We start from the raw sequence: 18265 nt of genomic DNA on the forward strand, positions 1-18265 counted from the left end.
TAGCATATGAATTTTTGTGCACATTACTTTGCTGGAGAACAGAATTGCAAAACACGGAGAAGTGTGGATTTCAAAGGATGGGTATATTCTGGTTCTCCTATTGTTTCGGGAAGTCTGAATTCTGTAAGTTTGCCTTTAAATGCAAACTGAATCAAGTTTTGCCCCTATCACTAGCTCCTGACCAGATGCTACCTTAGTCAGTGGTATACAGGCTGCCCTGCGCCCTGCCAACTTGTACTGCAGTTAACACAGCTGGGGGGAAAGGCAGAGCCAGCCCTGTCAAGGGGTGTGTGATGTTCCTATATTAATGTATATAGGGTAAGTGTTGCTGTTTTAGAAGATACATGGTAAGTGGAGTGAAAGAGGAGGGGGAGTGAATGGGCAGTAGAATGCGAGATGATTGGCTGAGTGTTTAAAATGGCTGAATGTATAAAAGGAAGAGTGACAGTGGAATCTGGGGGGGAGACGAGAAAGAGTAGATTGCTTGGTGGGGTTTAGAGAGTTGTTTAACAGGAGGGAGGTGGAGTTCGGATTAGTATTGAGTAAAACCATATGCTTATGTGCCTTAAGAAGAAATCTTGTTAATCTTGTTAGCTTTGTTATCTGTAATAAATACTTAATTTGGTTTACCAAAGGCCTGATCCTTGGCTGGGGTTTCACAGACCAGAAGGGAGGGTAAGGTAATGACCAAGGCTGAAGGGGAACTGTAACAAATGGTGGCAGCGGTGAAGAGCAAACAATACCAGTATTCAGAGTCTCTGGGAATACTAGTATTGGGACGTTACTGGTGGTTGCCTAGCAGGGGGATCTGTTGAGATCTGTGCTAGAGCGGATAGGTAAACCATAAGAGAGTGCGGTCCGGACTGGTGGAGTCTCTGGTGGTGCCTAGAGACAGGCAGTAACCACGAGCAGGTAGGAACCTGACAGGGAGAGCCAGGGAAGGATGCATCACAGGGTGCACAAAGATACCTTCCAAAGGCATCTGTAACAAGGCAGAGCCTGGTCTGGCCAGCACTTTGATGGGGGGAAAAACAAAGGAAGACTCAGGTGAACATTGCTCTTTGGAAGAAGGTCTACAGTAGAGGTTGGGGTCCCAGCAGCACTCCAGAGGTTGTTGATCTCCAAATCCCATCAGCCCCTGCCAGTATGAAGGGTCACAGGTTCCCCATCCATGAGCTATGGGATGCAGGGCGTGTTTGCAAACATCCCTGGTGGTGATGCCCAAGTTCATAATTAACTGGTTTGGGATGTGAATGTGTCCCGCTTGCAACAGGCGGATATTTTATGAATCAAGCACCTCCTCTAGCATGAGCTGGTGAATGAGGTTTGGCACAGGCACCATTAGCGTTCTGCAGAGCAGAATCCCAAAGGTAGATGCTTTGATGGGGAGAGCATCTGCCTTGCAGTCAGGAGGCCCCAGGTCCAATCACTGGCATCTTCAGGTAGGGCTGGGAAACAGCCTTGCCTGAAGCCCTGCAGAGCCGCTGCCAGCCAGTGTAGGCAAACCTGAGCTAGATGAATCAATTGTCTGACTTAGTGAAAGACTGCTTCCTATATCAACTCTTTATCTTCAAATGAAACTCTTTGAATGCTGTGAATCTACTCAAACTTTTAAAAATGGGTGTTTACTGATGAATAGACATTAAGTAATCCATCTTTTTATTTATTTATTTTTAATAACTTATTTATAGACCACCTTTCATTATAAAACAACACAGTGTTCTACAGAATGAAATCACTAACAAGAGTAAGAAACTAAATGCACAAATAACCACAGATATCTAGAATTTCCTATTGAGCCAGTACTGGAGACTGCCATTACAAATAGGTATGAACCAACCAGCAGAACACCATTATCGGAGGAGCTCCCCATATCTCTAGGAGAAGATTGTTCCACAGCATGGGGGCCACTGAAGAGAAGGCCCTGCCTCGCATTGCCTCCACATGAATCTCTACCAGGCATGTTACAACTGGAAGGACCAACGAATGGGCTGGCTTGACCAGCAAATGTAAGACACACAAATCATCAGCATATGTGCATCAACTTTGTAAGCTGGGCTGAGAATTCTCAGGAAAGAGAGGAGCTCTTTCCAAACATAAATATAAAGCCATAGATAGACAGACAGACAGACAGACAGACAGACAGACAGACAGATGTTGCATATCGACAGCACATTAATCAAAGCCTATGCTCACATTTTACCTACCGCGATTCTGCTGGTGAGAACATGGTTTTGCGTCCTGAGCAGGTGAGGCAGGTTCGCGGAGCGCCGGTTGCAGTTTGCCCTTGCTGACGGGCATTGGTTGGGGCAGCACTTGCTTTGGCAAGCCCTTGAAGAACCATGCTCCAGAGCGCTTCCACACCTGAAAAAGCAACAGGGCAAAGAGGAATGGGTGCCGGGTCTTCAGAGAAGCTCACGTTGCAGAGTGCCCCTCGTGTACCGCTGCTGAGACGAAAATCACAGAACTGAATGCCCTCCCAGTGCAGGGGCAGCTCTAGAGGGTGGCAAAGGGAACTTTGCCCAGGGATACCAGCGCCATCATAGAGCCTGTCATGAATTCCCAACGCAGAACAAGTCCTCCCCACTTTGCACCGAGCACCACAGGGGCATTATTCGGGAGCGGCCCAGGGGCTGGTGATGGGGAGATCATCTTGTCTTTAGAGAGAGAACTGGACTTTTATTGCTCTTCTCAGTAGGAGTCACCCACACTCAAACATCTCCTAACAAATCCTCTCACCACATAACAAAACCACATCATTGTCTACCTAGCACAAGACCTCTGGTCTTTGATGCAGGGGGAGGGAGGGAGAGGAGGAGAGGAAGGAACAATCCAAGGTCCCCCCCTCCTCCTTCCCTGCTGGAAGACAGCAGAGGTTCAAAGGAGGACTAAGGGGTCCCCCACCCCCACTCAGCAGGAGCTGATCATGTGCTCCTTGGAAGATCAATTGTTTGGCTGTGCGAGAAGCCATCTCCCCCACTGTTCCAAAGGTTTCGCTATCAGACTAACAAGGAAACATCATGTCCCCACCTGATGGTCACACTCCCTCACATGCACAGGTCATGCTCAGTTGCAGAACTCACAGTGGGACGAACTCAGGCATGCACACACACCCTCCCTTGCCGAACACCACAAATCTCAGAGCTGGGGGAACAGCAGCTTGCAGGAGGGGGAGCATTTTTGACTAGGTTCCGAGCACCCTCCCAACATTTTGGACTACAACTCCCACCAGTACTGGCTGGGACTGATGGGAGCTGCAGTCCGAAACATTGGGAAAGCACCAAGCTGGGGAAGGCTGCTCAAAGGCACCAACAGTGGAAGGTGGGAGTCTCAAACCCAGGCTCCAGATCCAACCCCTCCCTCCCTTTGCCACCATGTTTCCATTGAAAAGCTTGTTCTGTGAGTCAAGGATGCCGTCAGGCTGAAACATCAGCTGGCCTGAGCATTCCTTCCCATGGTAATGTCCTCTCCCATCCCGGCAGGGCAAAAATTAAAATCCTTCAATTTTTAAAGATTTGTTATCATGCTGTATATGGATATTTCTTTTCCTCTTTTAAGGATCTTGTTGCGTTCTATGTAAACTGCTTCAGGAATTTGCATAGTAGTAATAGTCAATCCCTATCCATTACGCTGTATAAATCTCTCATCTGCCAAATTACTCGTCTCTATTTTCTTTCCCTGATTGTTGGTTTGGATCTTGATGCCTCCCTGACTCGATTATGCCCTTGTCTCCAGCCCCATTTAATTAGGGTGCCCATGTGTTCTACTTTACAGTGGGCAGTCCTCTATTTCAAGGAGTCTTCTATTTTATTTTAAATTTAATATTACATTTATACCCCACCTTCCCTCCAAGGAGCTCAAGGTGGCGGACGTGGTCCTCTCCCTCCCCATTTCACCCTCACAACAACCCTTTGAGGTAGGCTAGGCTGGGAGACAATGACCAGCCCATTCACCGGTGAGTGGGGATTTGAACCCAGGTCCTAGCCCAACACTCTAACCATTACACCACATTGTATCTGAAGGGTTGTCTGCTCCAAGTCTAGTTTAAAGGTCAAGAACCAACCAAGGGAAAGGTCTTGATGTTGCCCATCGACAGTTAACACCTGGACAGTTGACCTGCTCAGGGTATTTTATTTCTATTTAAGTAATTATTTCTGTATTTGTATCTATACATAGCCATCAGCATATGTAAATGTTATGCAAATCCTGTGGCGGCTGGTGGCCCCATGTCAGTGGGGCAGTGGAATCCGCTCAGGGTTTTAGTACAAATGTCAGCATCTTGGACAGCTCCTCGAAAGTTTGGACTGGAACCCCACAGTGCATTACACTACCCCATTGACATAGCCACCAGCCTCCACTGTGCAAATCTGTGTCCTCTTTTTTTGAGGGGGTGGATATGTGGCCACCCAGCACCGATCCTTGTCTGCAACTCTGGGACCCTGCTGTGCTTAGGGGCACCCCCATGCTCCTGGCCCTCTTGAACTGACACCCAGCTTCCTCACCCCTTTCCCTGCACCCGGACCATTTGCCAAGGCCTGACGAGACCCCATGGCAGTATTCTTACATCTTTTCTCCCCCATCCTGCTTTGCTGGGCTGACGCTTCAAGACATGAGGCGTTCCAAGAGCCTTTAGGCCTGCCTTCCTCAACCTGGGTCCTCCCACCCCACTGGAGGTTTTGGACTATAACTCCCATCAGCCCCGGCCAGCACAGCTGTTGATCTCCAAAACCTCAGGAGACTGTCATCCAAACCTCGGGCGGGTGGCAGGTTGGGGTTGGGTGGCTTAGTCACTGATAAGGGAGGAAGGGAGGGACAATCCATAGCTCAGTGGCAGAGCGTCTGCCTTGCATGCAGACGGTCCCCACTTCAATCCCCAGCAAGGGCAATTTCCTTTCTGAAACCCCAGAGAGCTACCACCAGTCAGGGTAGGCAATACTGAGCTAGGAAGGCAGTTTTCCTATGGTCCTATATAAGGATCTCAGCTAACCCAACAGAGAAAGGTCTGTGCCTCAGACCGTGAAAACAGGGGCAGCTGGGGTCTCCAGGTCAGTGGGGCAGCAGAATCTGCTCCGGGTTTTAGTCCAAGTTTTCAAGGAACTGTCTGAGGTGCTGAACCCCAGCTCAGGACCTTGGATAGCTCCTTAAAAGTTCTGACTAACTTTGCCATGATGACGGCAAACAACAATAATGGATAACCTCGGGTGGGCCATTCCCCGTTGTTGCCCTAATTTTAATACCACAGTTCCATATTATCTCAGGCTGCTGCCATTTGTTTCCTGCTCTGTATAATATTGGCGTGTTTTATTGTTTGCTGTTTTAACGTTTTATAGTGCTGGTCATTGACCGTAATAAATGATTGATTGATGGATGGACGGTTCTGACTAAAACCCAGAGTGGATTCCACTGCCCCAGAGCCACCAGCTGCCACCGTATGCGAAATTGCTCCCGATATTCCCGCCCTGGGTTCCTTTGGAAAGAAAGGCAGGATATAAATTCAATAACAGCAGCAACAGAGGCGGGGACGCTTTGGCCGATGGTCAGGGATGATGGGAGTGGAAGTCCAGCAACAGCCAGAGGGCCACTGGTTCTCCACTCCTGGAGAAGGCATCGGAACGCGTATAAGCTCTCTGCGTTCTTCATGTTTCCAAGGGAGGCCACGGATCTCACACGCCGCTTCCTGACTGACCTCTCTCTGTTCCGTGCAGATCTTACACAACCAGATGGAATGAGGGCGATTGTTGGTCGTCTGGATGCCGCATTTGGTGCAGACGTTCTGCGTCAGAAAGAGACAAACAAGCGGTGCTAACACAGCCAGAAAGGCTTCATGCAGAACAAAGATGAACATCCATTACATTTAATAATTTTTTTAAAAAAAACAGCAAGCCACATTTGATTCTCAGATATTGCATAGGGAAAGAGAGAGTCTGAAGACTGTGTGTCCCTCAGTTTCTACGGTACTGAGGAAAAACCGCACCAATCATCTTTGGCCCTGGCTGCAGTTGGGTAACTGAGGCAGATGGGGGACTCTTCCCACACCATCTGCGCTGTGCAACCAGTCACGCTCTTGAGGGAGGCTGTCTCATGCTTAATTAAGAATGTCATCTTTCCACCAAACGCTTGGCAAAGTGCGGCTCGCTTTCAAGATGCGACTCCAAGAAGGGAGCAGCTGGCCACCTGAGCGAGACCCCTCCGAGGCTTTGGAGAGGGATACAGGTGAAATTGCAAAACACAGTAAGGCAGGTGTGCGACTCCCCCTGAAAAAAAGTGGGTGCGGGGAGAGGACAGCTGCATTGCTTATTTTTAAGGGGAACCTGCCTGCTTCCAGAAACTCAGTAAACTGACAGAGTGGGAGGAGCTGTGACAGTGCATGGCCACCATGTAACGTTGAGGGCGGAAGACTGGTGACGACGACGACGACTGTCATCGTCAGGGCCGGCCCTGCTATGAGGCAGAGTGAAGCAGCCACCTCAGGTGACAAATACTAAGGGGAAGGGAATGGACCAATGTGGGCCATACGAACTGCACTGCACCCTCTAAGCTAGCCTGCTGCCCCCGGGTAGAGTGGAGGGCACTGACCTCATTGCCAGTGTAACATTCAGTTGCCAGTCTGATAGGCTTTTTTCACATAGAAAGGAGGGAGGAGGCACTATCTTCACCTTCATCTCAGGCTGGTCCAGCTAATAATGTTTAAGGATATCTACGTTTGGCATTCGACACAAAAGAAGCAGAGCAAACAGTGTGCTGGCCCTCCCCATCCTGGTGTCTTGGATTACAGCCTCCATCACCCCTGGCCACACTGGGAGTTGGAGGCCAGAACGTCTTGAAGGCATCAGGTTGGGGAAAGCTGGTCTCTGCTAGGGATGGAGGAGAAATTGATTTGGTTTGCTTCCGTCTGGAGATTCCCATCTGGCACAGTGGGGAATTTTGGTTGTTTCTGCAATGAGAACCTTGCGCACACACACACACACACACACACACACATATCCACACACCCCTGGCCCCCTTCCTGTGACTATAACCATGAGTGAAGACTAGATATGGTAGATAAATTCAGTTCAGTTTGCATTTAAAGCCGAATTTATCAGATCAGCACTTTCCGAAACAATATGAGAACGGAGATACAGCCGTCCTTCGAAATTCACACTTATCCGAATTTTGCAATGCCATTCACCAACCCAGCAATATTTACAAAAGTCCTATATTAGGGGAAAGTATGCACAAGATGAATGCATTGGTAAAAATAACATATAAAAATGCATGATATTTTGGGATACATTCACACTAAAATGCTGAAGAATTTTCTTGAGGATTTTCTTTTTAATTAAAAAAATTCGCACATTGCTGCAGAAATGCAAAGAACCGAATTTACGATTAGAAAAAGGAGAGAGAGCTGAACTGACAGCTGTTTCCATCCCTACCCTCTGCACACAGGGGTGCAATCTAAGCCTGGAGACCAACAGAATGGGCCTTTCCTCTCCCTCTAGAGGTGGGGCAGGGGAAGAAAGGGGGTTGTCTATGAGCTTTAATTCTGGCAGCAAAATTAAACTGCATAGAATAAATACACACATATTAAAGTAGGTTTTGTAGCTCTCCCCATCGCCATACCTTGGGGACAGGTCGCATTTTAGAAAAGAAATGCCCTGGTTGAGTCCCCTTCAGACTGAGAAAAACTGAGAGAATCAAAATGGACACGTCGTTCCATCCCTAGCCCCAGTCAACATAGCATGTCCACCCTCCATCCCCTTAAATGCAGTGGAGGACATTGTCCAGTGGCTCTTGCGGAAGTAAAATGCATCTGCTAGCCCAGGTGGCTTCTGTTCAAGGAACGGGAGACTCATTGCCTTGTCCGGAGGCAAAAGGTCTTGGGCTGGCCCCACCACAAAGCATGTGGGGTCAGGGTGAGGGGGGTTGGAAGGAGAAATAGAGAGGTTTGGATTCTCACCTTTTTGCAGTCTTCGCACACCACGCATGCTGACCCCGGGCGCCCCAACTGCTCGCCGCACAGGATGCAGCGGTTCACTCCATCACCCGCCACGTTCCGGCGCATGTCTTCCAGGCGGTTCATGAGACGCCTACACAAGGGGAGACCATGTGGCAGCATCAAAAGAGGCACCTCTGGCTGAGGCTGGTGGGAGAACTGCAGTCCAACAACATCTGCAGGGCACCAGGTTAGCCACAACTAAGCTAAATGCTCAGGACACCTTAAAGTTGACTCAAGTGCTGTCGCTTCTGAAATGGTCATCTTGGGTGACTCTCCATGGAGGAGTGCGGAGATCATGCATTTAAAGGCACCTCTGCCACCAGTTTCGTATGGAAATCTGACCAACACGGCACAGGGGAGGGATGGTGAAGTGAGAAGCAAACATACCATTTAAAATCCATCTGCAGGGATGCAATAATTTGTGTTTCACTTTGTGGCTGGACCTTGAAGTCAGCTCCTTGGCACAAATGTTGACGGTTGCTCACATCACTGATTTATAAGCAGCCAAGATGCCACAAAATGTGCCCTGCTGTCCAAGCTTATCTCAAAAGGAATTCAAATATCACTCATTCAGGTACTCCACACTTTCTGTAATCCTAAATTACAAGAAGCCTGAAAGGGAGGCCAAGCCTGAGACAATGCCATTTCACACTTCAGCAGTTAAGGGGAAGAGATTGGGTTGAATTGTTCAAGGGAAGGTCTAAAAGCCAACAGTTGGAGGCGTTCAAGATGAAATTGCAGGAAACACATGCAAAAGCATTTCATTTTTATACTTTGGAAGAATTATAAATAAGGTCATTGACAAAAGACAATCAACCCTCCTCCATCCTTTAAAAAAAACATTTTTATTAAGCCAAGGATGGGGAACTTGTGGCTCTGCAGATGTGCTGAACCCCAATACTCATGAACACCAGACCAGATAGCCAATAGTGACTGATGACGGGCGTTGAATTCCTGCAACATCTGGAGGACCACAGGTTAGCCACTGCTGTGCAGAGCAAAGGCTTATGTGCCTTTGGCATGCTAGTTCACAGCTTGCTGGCACTAACTCGTTCATAAACCCATATACTAGTTTCTAAAAATAGTTTAACTGTATGTAAAGCCAGTGAGATATCCAGACCATTCACTGACGCCCAGCATGAAGTGGTTTGAGCAGCCTTCCCCAAGCAGCTGTCATCCAGATGTTCTGGACTACAACTCAAAGCAGCCCACCCAGCATGGCCAATGGTTAGGGGCTGTAATCTAAAACGTCTAGAGGGCCACAGGTTCCCCATCCCTCAATTAGTGTGCCAAACTAGACCCTTATGGGACCCAGGTTCAAAACCCCACTCACACACAAAAGTACCCTGGGTGACCCTGGACCAGTCATTCCCTCAGCCTAACCTACCTCATGGGAATGGGAAAACATGTGTTGGGCTCAGAGGTCCTTGCAGAAAATATGGGATTTTAAATAAAAAAGTAAGAAAATATAATTCTCAAACTTGGTATTGTTTTATTGCTTTCGTTTGCAACAATCCCTCAGTTTCTCATGATCAGCTGTGGAGGTCAACATCGGGTTAATACCTGCAATGGAATTTTGGACGTGTTTGGCCTATTCTTTTACTTGGACCTGTATTTATTTCGTTTGCCATTTTTCTCTCAGTGTTGCATTGCTTCTCTCATCAGTAGTTAAAACTTTTCTCCCTCGCTCGCTCGCTCTTCCTTTCGATGTAGTTGGAGGATAATTTTTTGATGTTATTATCTCATGTACAACTGGATACTTTTAAAAAAAATCATACACACACACACACATATATATATACTCTCTACAGGAGTGTCCCCATGACTCACTATTATCCAGCATATGAAGGAAGATAGGATTTCAGAGCATACGCAGAGAGCATTCATGGCCAACCACCACCACACAGCGCAGATCAGGAGGAAGGTTCACCTGCTTCTCTCTCTGTTAAGAAACAAACCAACTACTGCCTGCAGAAGAACGCAGCATTGCAAGGCCCCATCCCAAAGGCACTGACAGCCCCATTTGTCAGCAAGAATTCTGCTGAGAAGGACGGAAGAAAGACAGATGAAAGCAGCAGTGGCCTCTCCCGGCAAAGCAGGAAAGAAGGCTTGCAGGCAGTTCTGCTGGACAGGCACTTGGCTTAAAAATCTGAGCAGATAAAATTCATTATTTATTCGTGTATTATTTATTCTGTTCTAAAGAGAATATATGAAGACAATGTGTGTGTGTGTGTGAGAGAGTGAGTGAGTGAGTGAGAGAGAGAGAGAGAGAGAGAGAGAGAGAGAGAGAGAGAGAGAGAGAGAGAGAGAGAGAGAGAATGAGAATGGTCGGCAGGAGAGATAAAAGGGATGGCAGAAAGGATAGCAAGTGGTGGCCTTGTCTACTTTGGGCTCTGGCCCCACCCACTTCCAGCATGCACCCACTGGAGAGGCTTTTCAGAACATCCAGCCCACAGGATATCTCATATCCTCCTGTCGTGGTGTGACCCAAATCTGACAAAAGCATTAAAACAGCACACATTATTAGAGGAGGCGTTAATGTTAATGCACTCTTCTGCATCATTAAAACAGTAACTGCAGCTGGAGCCTTTGGCCACTGCTTGCTGAGGGACTGGGCTCAGTTGAGCCCATTCTCCAGATCAAGGTGCACCCCTTGGAAGTACCTTATCATCAATAAATGAGTGCCTCTGAGCATGTACGGAACATGTTTCCCACACCACTGAGCAAGCAGATTTGAAATGAGGTGGTGGTAGGACTGTGGACCAAGGGGCTTTAAACTGTGTTCCTAGGGAATTCCGGGTGGCGGGGTGGGAGCCCTCACTCAGCAGAGGTGCATTCAGGGTAGGACTCAGGGGCAGGTGTCCAGGAGCCAACTCAGCAGGATGTGGGGGGAGAGCAGGGCTGGCTTACTACATTTTGAAGCAAAATGATGCACGTTGCCTCCTAAGAAGGGTGGAGGAAGAGATTATTCAGTCCAGAGTCTAAAATAATCTAAGTGCATTACTAGTTCTCAGAAGCTTTTAAGAAGATCCGTAAGTATTTAGTAACAGACGCCAAACTGCACGTTGCAGCAGAAGAGCCAGGAATAGGGACGGGCAAAAAAATTGATTCAGTTGGCATTTAAAGCTGAATCTATCAAATTCGCACTTTCAGAAATCATATGAGAACTGAAACACAGCCATCCTTCGAAATTCATGCTTTTTTAAATGTTGCAATGCCGTTCACTAAGCAAACGATGTTCACAAAACGCATATGTTAGCATACATAAAAATGAATACATAAGTGAAAACAACATACAAAAATGCATTATATGACGAGAAATTGCTTGCAAAAAATGTACATTCGTCAAAACTGCCTACAAATTCACAAGGAGAAATTCACACTACAATGCTGGAGAATTTCCATGAGGATTATCACTGGAGAAATGTGTGAATTTGACAGACCTTTCCATCCTTAGTAGGAATGGGGGAGAGTTTCGATTCAGTTCTCAATTTCAAACTGAATTTATCCAATTTGCCCTTTCCGAAACAGTAGGAGAACTAAGACACAGCCATCCTTCTAAATACACACTTATTCAAATTTTGTGATGCGGTTCGCCAACCAAACAGTGTTTACAAAAATGCATCTGTTAGGGTGAAATATGCATTAAAATGAATATTGCATGAAAACAACATGCAACTGGCTGCAATGCTTGTTCAATAGTTTGTAATGGTTGCTGGATCAATAAACATATTTGACAATTCTACTGTACACAAAACCAACGCATTATAGGATGAGAAATGGCTTCCAAAACTGTGTAGGTTAGTCAAAACTGCCTGCAATAATGTGTTTATTAGGAGAAATTCACACTAAAATGCTGGAGAATTTTCATGAGGATTTTTTTTAAAAAAAATTGCAAATTGCTGCAGAAATGTGGAGGGCTAAATTTAAGACTGGAGAAGTGAGAAAGTGAGAGACCTGAAACTGACAGATCTTTCCATCCCTAACCTGTGGTGAGGAGGAGATGCCTTCCCGACATTGGCATCACTGCTATGAGCTGGGACAAGGTGGCAGTTAGGCTGGAGCCATGCAAGGGCACGGGTGGGAGCACCAGATTGGCTCCACCAGTGCCCCCACATGGGTCCAGCTCAGCAGGGATGCTGATGTCAGGAGGAGAGCTCCACAAGTCAGAGAGCAAGCCCATCCAGAGTTCTCAGCCCTGGGATCCCCCTGGGGTTCAGCTCAGCACAGAAACCAAAAAGGAACCTCTCCTTTAGCGCCAGCGGCTAGGATGGTTCCGAGAAAAATTGGCATCTCCAGACCATCACGCTGCAAGAGCTTTCCACAGTTAAATATTAATCATCACTGCACGAATGGAGATTGATCATTACATGCCACTCGCGGGCTATGACCAACCAAATTTTCTGAATAAGGAACTAAATTGTCTAAATTTGGCCTTTCAGTTCAGAGATACTATATCAACATTTCATCTCCAGCTCCTCCAATGGATTTGTTTTCTCAATCTAGTTCCAATAGCTCTCATGTGTTAGAAGCTAACCTAAGCAACCTTTCCTTCTCTTTGTCCACAAATGATTTCCTGGCACGGTCCATTAGCTTCCAGGAGCAAACGACCCCTGCACAACTCCACGAGACGTCTTTCCAGGAACTGGACCTCGAAGAAAGTCAATTGGCTGAATTATACCTTACTTTGTCTGAAACGGAAAGACTATCCCTCATAAACAGATTTCGACGATTGATTTCTCATCTTCAGATGTCTTCGTTTTCTAACTTTCCTTCAGTCAACTTTGCGCCAAATACGGCTCCTAAGCAACTACTTCAACACAACAAAGGTCAGAATACTATGGACTTCAAACCTAAAACTTCTCACTATCCTGAAGGACGGCGCAGCCCTAATTCTCAACTGCCCTTGGAATAACTTTACGCTGCTACTAACCAAAGGATTTCTCCTCCTTCCCAAACAGATTCTTTCCCAAAACATAAATGCTATACCAAAAATGGAGCAATTTACAATGAAGTCAATGGTTCACTAAATTTAATTGCTGAACTTAATTGACAACCTTGTCCACCTCTCTACGATGCTCCTCTAGCTGACTCTGAGCAGTCCTATAAGGCAACAAACCACTTACGTTTAATTTCTTGGAATATTGCTGGTTGGAGCTCAAAAGTAGTAGACCGAGAATGGTCTACATATCTCTCCAATTTTGATATTATTGTTTTGCAGGAGACTTGGGTTACTCACACACCTGATTTAAATGGTTTCTCCCCCTTTAACCTCCCCGCTATGCCCTCTTCGAGTGGCAGAGCAAAAGGGGGCCTACTGACCCTAATTTCATCCTCCCTCAACATCAAAATATACCCTTTACAATCTCTTGCCCCTTTTGCGCTCTCTTTACTCTTGGTAACAGTTGCCTTCTCTATCATACTTGTTAATGTGTACATTCCTCCGGCCAAAGATCAGGCTTCTATAGATCACATCTGGGAACTATTTGACCAGTATATCTCAAATTTTGAGATCTCCTATCCCAATGCGAAAATGATAATTATGGGTGATCTCAACGCAAGAATTGGCTCTAACAATAATGAACTTCTCTCCTCAAAACTTTGGTGAGGTGAAGAATGTGATTTCTCAGCCTTTCCCTATGAAAGGAACTCGAAAGATTTGATGATTAATTACGGGGGAATTAATCTAGCCCGCTTCGTAGCCACACATCATATGACCATTTTAAATGGTCTTAAGAATATTGATGATTGGGCAGACTACACTTATATTTCTAATCATGGTAGTAGTACAATCGATTATGTTTTAATTTCACAAAACTCTCTAAATATGATTGATGAATTCTTTATTGGAACAAAATTAAATAGTGACCACCTTCCTTTAAATCTCTCATGTACTATCCCTGTCGGAAGGCAGAGCTGGGGTCCCAATCCCGGGGAGCTGGATCCCAGAGAGTTGGGAGAAGAGTATTCGGATGGATGGCAGAGGGAAGGGGGAGGAACTTCCCCCCTTTGGAGCGAAGACGAAACAGAGGAACTGCCAGTGATAAGGTCGCTTAGCAACGGGGAGCCTGAGCCCTCCCTGGACATTCTCACGCCTCCCCCTCTTTCAGGCTCAGAGCAAGAGGACGAAGAGGGAGGGCTGCTCACAGCCGAAAAGCGGGGAGGCAGTTTACCATCAGCCCCTCTCCTATCCCCCATCCTGGAATCGGAAACTTCAGAAGAGGAGGGGGTGATGCTTCCCCCCTCACCGCGTGCACGCAGACAGCTGAAAAGACAGGAGAGAAGGGGGGGAAGGCGGGCAGTACCTGAGGGGCAGTTAAGGAGGAGCGAAAGATTGCGCGCCCGTTTGGCCCCTTCTTAAAGAACAGGCGGGAAGAAGTCCCTTGCTCTGTCAACTTTCTCCCAATGCCACAGGACCTGTATCCCTGTATTGATTCATGAGAAAATGCAGTCTTTGTTTGGACATTACCCTAATAAAACACGAATTAACTACAATCGTTGGTCTGGTTCCTGAGTCACATCCTGGGCCTGACAGCTTGACAGACCCACCTAAATCACCCTCAACGCTCTCTTCACTTGACTGGGACAAGATGTCAAAGGGAGCAGCGGGGGGGACGAACCCCACTTCTGAGACGGAAGAAGTGGAACTCCTGAGGACTAAGGTAGCTGATTTGTAGACGGATGTTCAAGCCCTGCTAGCAGCAGTCAAGGCGCTGAAGACGGATAATCAAACCTTGAAGGCCACGATAGACCAGATGCGAACAGCCCCTCCAGCTGCCGTAGTAAAGGTTCCCATTGGATTGCTCCCAAAATACGCGGGACAAAGTGATCAGTTGGCAACCTTCGTGGCTCAATGTGAGTTATATCTGGATGTCAGGCACACGGAATTTCCAGACGATGGGGCTAAAGTAGCTTTCGTGATTAGCCTCCTGGAGGGAGAAGCTGCAAAATGGGTGACTCCGTATCTCGTGAGAAAGGATACTGTCTTAGGAAGGTACAGAGGATTTATACAGGAGATGACCAAGATGTTTCAAGACCCGCAAAGGGCTGAAACAGTAGCGCGGCAACTAGGCGCTCTGAAGCAAGCTAAAGGGACTGTTTCTGAGTACACTAACGCTTTTAAAATTCTGTCCCAGGAAACTGGTTACAATGACGCCGCCCTGATGTTTATGTACCGGAGTGGATTAAATGCTGAAATCCTGGATGAGTTGGCCAGGACCTCCCCCCCCGCTGACCTACCAGGGCTCATCTGGCTATGCCTACAGATAGATCACCGGATGGAAGGAAGGCGCCTGGAAAGGAAGCAGGAGGTCCCGAGATACTCAGCCTCGGCATCCCGCAACAAGACCCTTCCCACTACAGGGATGGCAGGTAATGCAACTGAGGGACAGGGAGGGGCTAGGCCAAGACTGTCGGAAGAAGAAAAGGAAAGACGATGCCGGGAACATTTATGCTTTTATTGTTCAAAGCCGGGCCATGTGGCCAGAGACTGTGGACTGAAAGGGGGGAAAGCCGAGCCGTCGGGAAACTAGAACACCCAGTCCACATGCAGGCCGGTGGACTGGGGGCAGCGTTGTATAAAGGCCCCCCAACGATCCAACCTCCCTCAAAGGGGGTGTTGGTCTTGCCTATTCGGATTACAACTTCCAGAGGAGTGGTGTTTAATTCCACTGCCTTAATTGACAGTGGAGCCTCCACAAATTTTATTGATGCAAAGTTAGTCAAGCGTCATGGAATTTCCCAGTGGAAACTGGACGCTCCCCTAGCTGTGGAGACTATCGATGGGAGACCCCTGAAGTCAGGAGGGGTGACACAAGCCACGGAGGAAGTGAAACTTCAAATCCCTGGGCACGAAGAGTTCATTTCGCTATACGTGTCAGATCTCTCGAACTTTGAGGTGATTCTGGGAATGCCCTGGCTAGCAAAGCATGAACCCAAAATAAGTTGGAAGGAGGCGGTGGTGTGGTTCACCTCACAGTATTGCCAGGAGAACTGTCAACCTGAAGGAATCAAGAACACCTTAGCGGGGGCAGTGCAAGAGATCGAGCAAGTGACCCTGCCGCCAAAGTATGAAGAATTCAAAGATGTGTTTGGCAGAGACTTTACCCCCCCACCGCCCTTACGACTGTGCGATTGACCTAGTGCCAGGAGCCAGCATCCCATCAGGGAGAATCTACTCTCTCACAGAGAATGAGAGGGAGGCCCTGAAGGAATTCCTGGATAAAAACCTGAGGCGAGGATTCATACGCCCCTCACAATCCCCTGCTGGAGCGCCACTATTGTTTGTGAAAAAGAAGGGGGGGGACTCAGACCCTGTAACGACTACCGCGCATTGAACCAGATCACCATCCCCAACAGCTACCCGCTGCCCCTGATCTCAGAGTTGCTGGACTGACTGCGCTCTGCCAAAATCTTCACGAAGTTGGATTTGAGAGGAGCGTACAATCTGATCAGAATGAAGGAGGGAGATGAATGGAAAACAGGATTCTTGACCGCTTACAGACAGTATGAATACCTGGTCATGCCGTTCGGGCTTTGTGGAAGTCCAGGAATTTTTCAAAAATTCATGAACGACGTGTTTAGAGACTTGTTGGACACGTATGTAATCTGTTACTTAGATGATATCCTGGTGTTCTCAAAGAACCAGGAAGACCATGACCAGCATGTGAAGACGGTGTTTAAGAGACTGAGAGAAAATCACCTGTATGCTAAATTAGAGAAATGTGGATTTGACCTCAAGTCTCTAGACTTCCTTGGATATCGAATCTCAGCGGAAGGCGTGGAGATGGACCCAGGGAAAGTAAGCTGCATATTGGACTGGGGCCAACCTGTCACCAAAAAGGATGTACAACGGTTTTTGGGGTTTGCCAATTATTACAGAAAGTTCATTCCAGGGTTTTCCAAATTAACAGCTCCTCTGACTGACTGCTTAAGGGGGAAGAAGAAGTTTCAATGGACAGAGAACGCCACCAAGGCCTTTGAGGAGCTGAAGAGAAGGTTTGCTACTGAGCCCATTCTGCGCTTTGCTGATCCGAACCGCCCTTTCGTAGTGGAAGCAGATGCTTCAGATTTTGCCATCAGGGGGGTCCTGCTACAATTAGACCAAGAAGGGAAGGAGCTGCACCCCTGTGCGTACTTCTCTCGGAAGTTAAAGCCTGCAGAGAAGAACTACACAGTTTGGGAGAAGGAGCTGCTGGCCATCAAGGACTCTTTTGAAAACTGGAGACAATACCTAGAGGGGACCTCTCATCGAATTGAAGTGCGCTCCGACCACAAGAATCTTGAAAGCCTCCAAACCGCCAGAAAGCTGAACCAGAGACAGATAAGATGGTCCCAGTTCTTCACTAGGTTTAACTTCCAGATTACTTACCATGCCCAAGCCAAAAACCAGAGAGCGGATGCCTTATCCAGACAGCCACAATACAAAGAAAGTGAATCCGAGGACCAGCCTCAGTACGTACTCCCGCCAGAGAAATTAACATTGGGAGTATGCCAGCCTTCATGGGAAGAGGAACTCAAAAAGGCACAACAAGAAGATGCAGACATGCTAAAATATCAGCAGGAGACGGGACAAGGTCAAGACTCAGAAGTAACCCTTCACTGGAGAAATGGACTGTTATGGTTCAAAACCACCAGATATGTGCCAGAAGGGGAATTAAGGCTCAGAATCCTATGCCAGTGTCATGATTCCATCACAGCGGGACACTTTGGGATTTACAAGACCATTCAGAACGTGGCCAAGGACTTCTGGTGGCCTAAAATGCGTCGGGATATTGAGAGTTATGTAAAGTCCTGCTCTGTCTGTCTGCGGACAAAAACACAAACAGGGACACCAGCAGGACTGTTACAACCGTTGCCTGTCCCACACGAACCCTGGAAGGACCTCTCCATGGATTTTATAACTGATCTACCCAAGTCCCAAGGAATGACAGCCATCTTAGTAGTGGTGGATCTACTTACCAAAATGGCACACTTTCTTCCTTGTGCAGGGGCCTTAGAGGCTAAAGAAACGGCCAAGTTATTCATAAAAGAAGTCTACCGGCTGCATGGATTGCCAAACAGCGTAGTCTCAGACCGAGGAACTCAGTTCACAGCCAAATTTTGGAGAGCAATGTGGAAACAGTTGCAGACGGAATTAAAACTCTCCTCCGCCCATCACCCCCAGACAGATGGGCAGACGGAACGCTTGAACGCCGTTTTGGAAAGATATTTACGAAGTGATGTGTCCTATCAACAGACTGACTGGGTATCATATTTGCAGTTTGCAGAGTTCGCCTACAACAA

The 18265-nt window shown here is 47.4% G+C and overlaps 1 protein-coding gene across 1 annotated transcript in view; it reads right to left on the minus strand.

The window, feature by feature from the left end:
- Positions 1–18265, minus strand: part of RPH3A (rabphilin 3A) — a 143735-nt gene that overhangs the window by 53151 nt on the left and 72319 nt on the right. The window contains exons 4-6 of the mRNA XM_061602611.1: positions 7943–8072; positions 5687–5773; positions 2208–2364 (exon numbers count right to left, since the gene is read on the minus strand). Of these exons, the coding sequence (XP_061458595.1) occupies positions 2208–2364; positions 5687–5773; positions 7943–8072 (374 nt within the window). The remainder of the gene's footprint in view (positions 1–2207; positions 2365–5686; positions 5774–7942; positions 8073–18265) is intronic.

This window comes from Rhineura floridana, chromosome 19 (assembly GCF_030035675.1).
Source record: "Rhineura floridana isolate rRhiFlo1 chromosome 19, rRhiFlo1.hap2, whole genome shotgun sequence".
Lineage (NCBI taxonomy): Eukaryota > Metazoa > Chordata > Lepidosauria > Squamata > Rhineuridae > Rhineura > Rhineura floridana.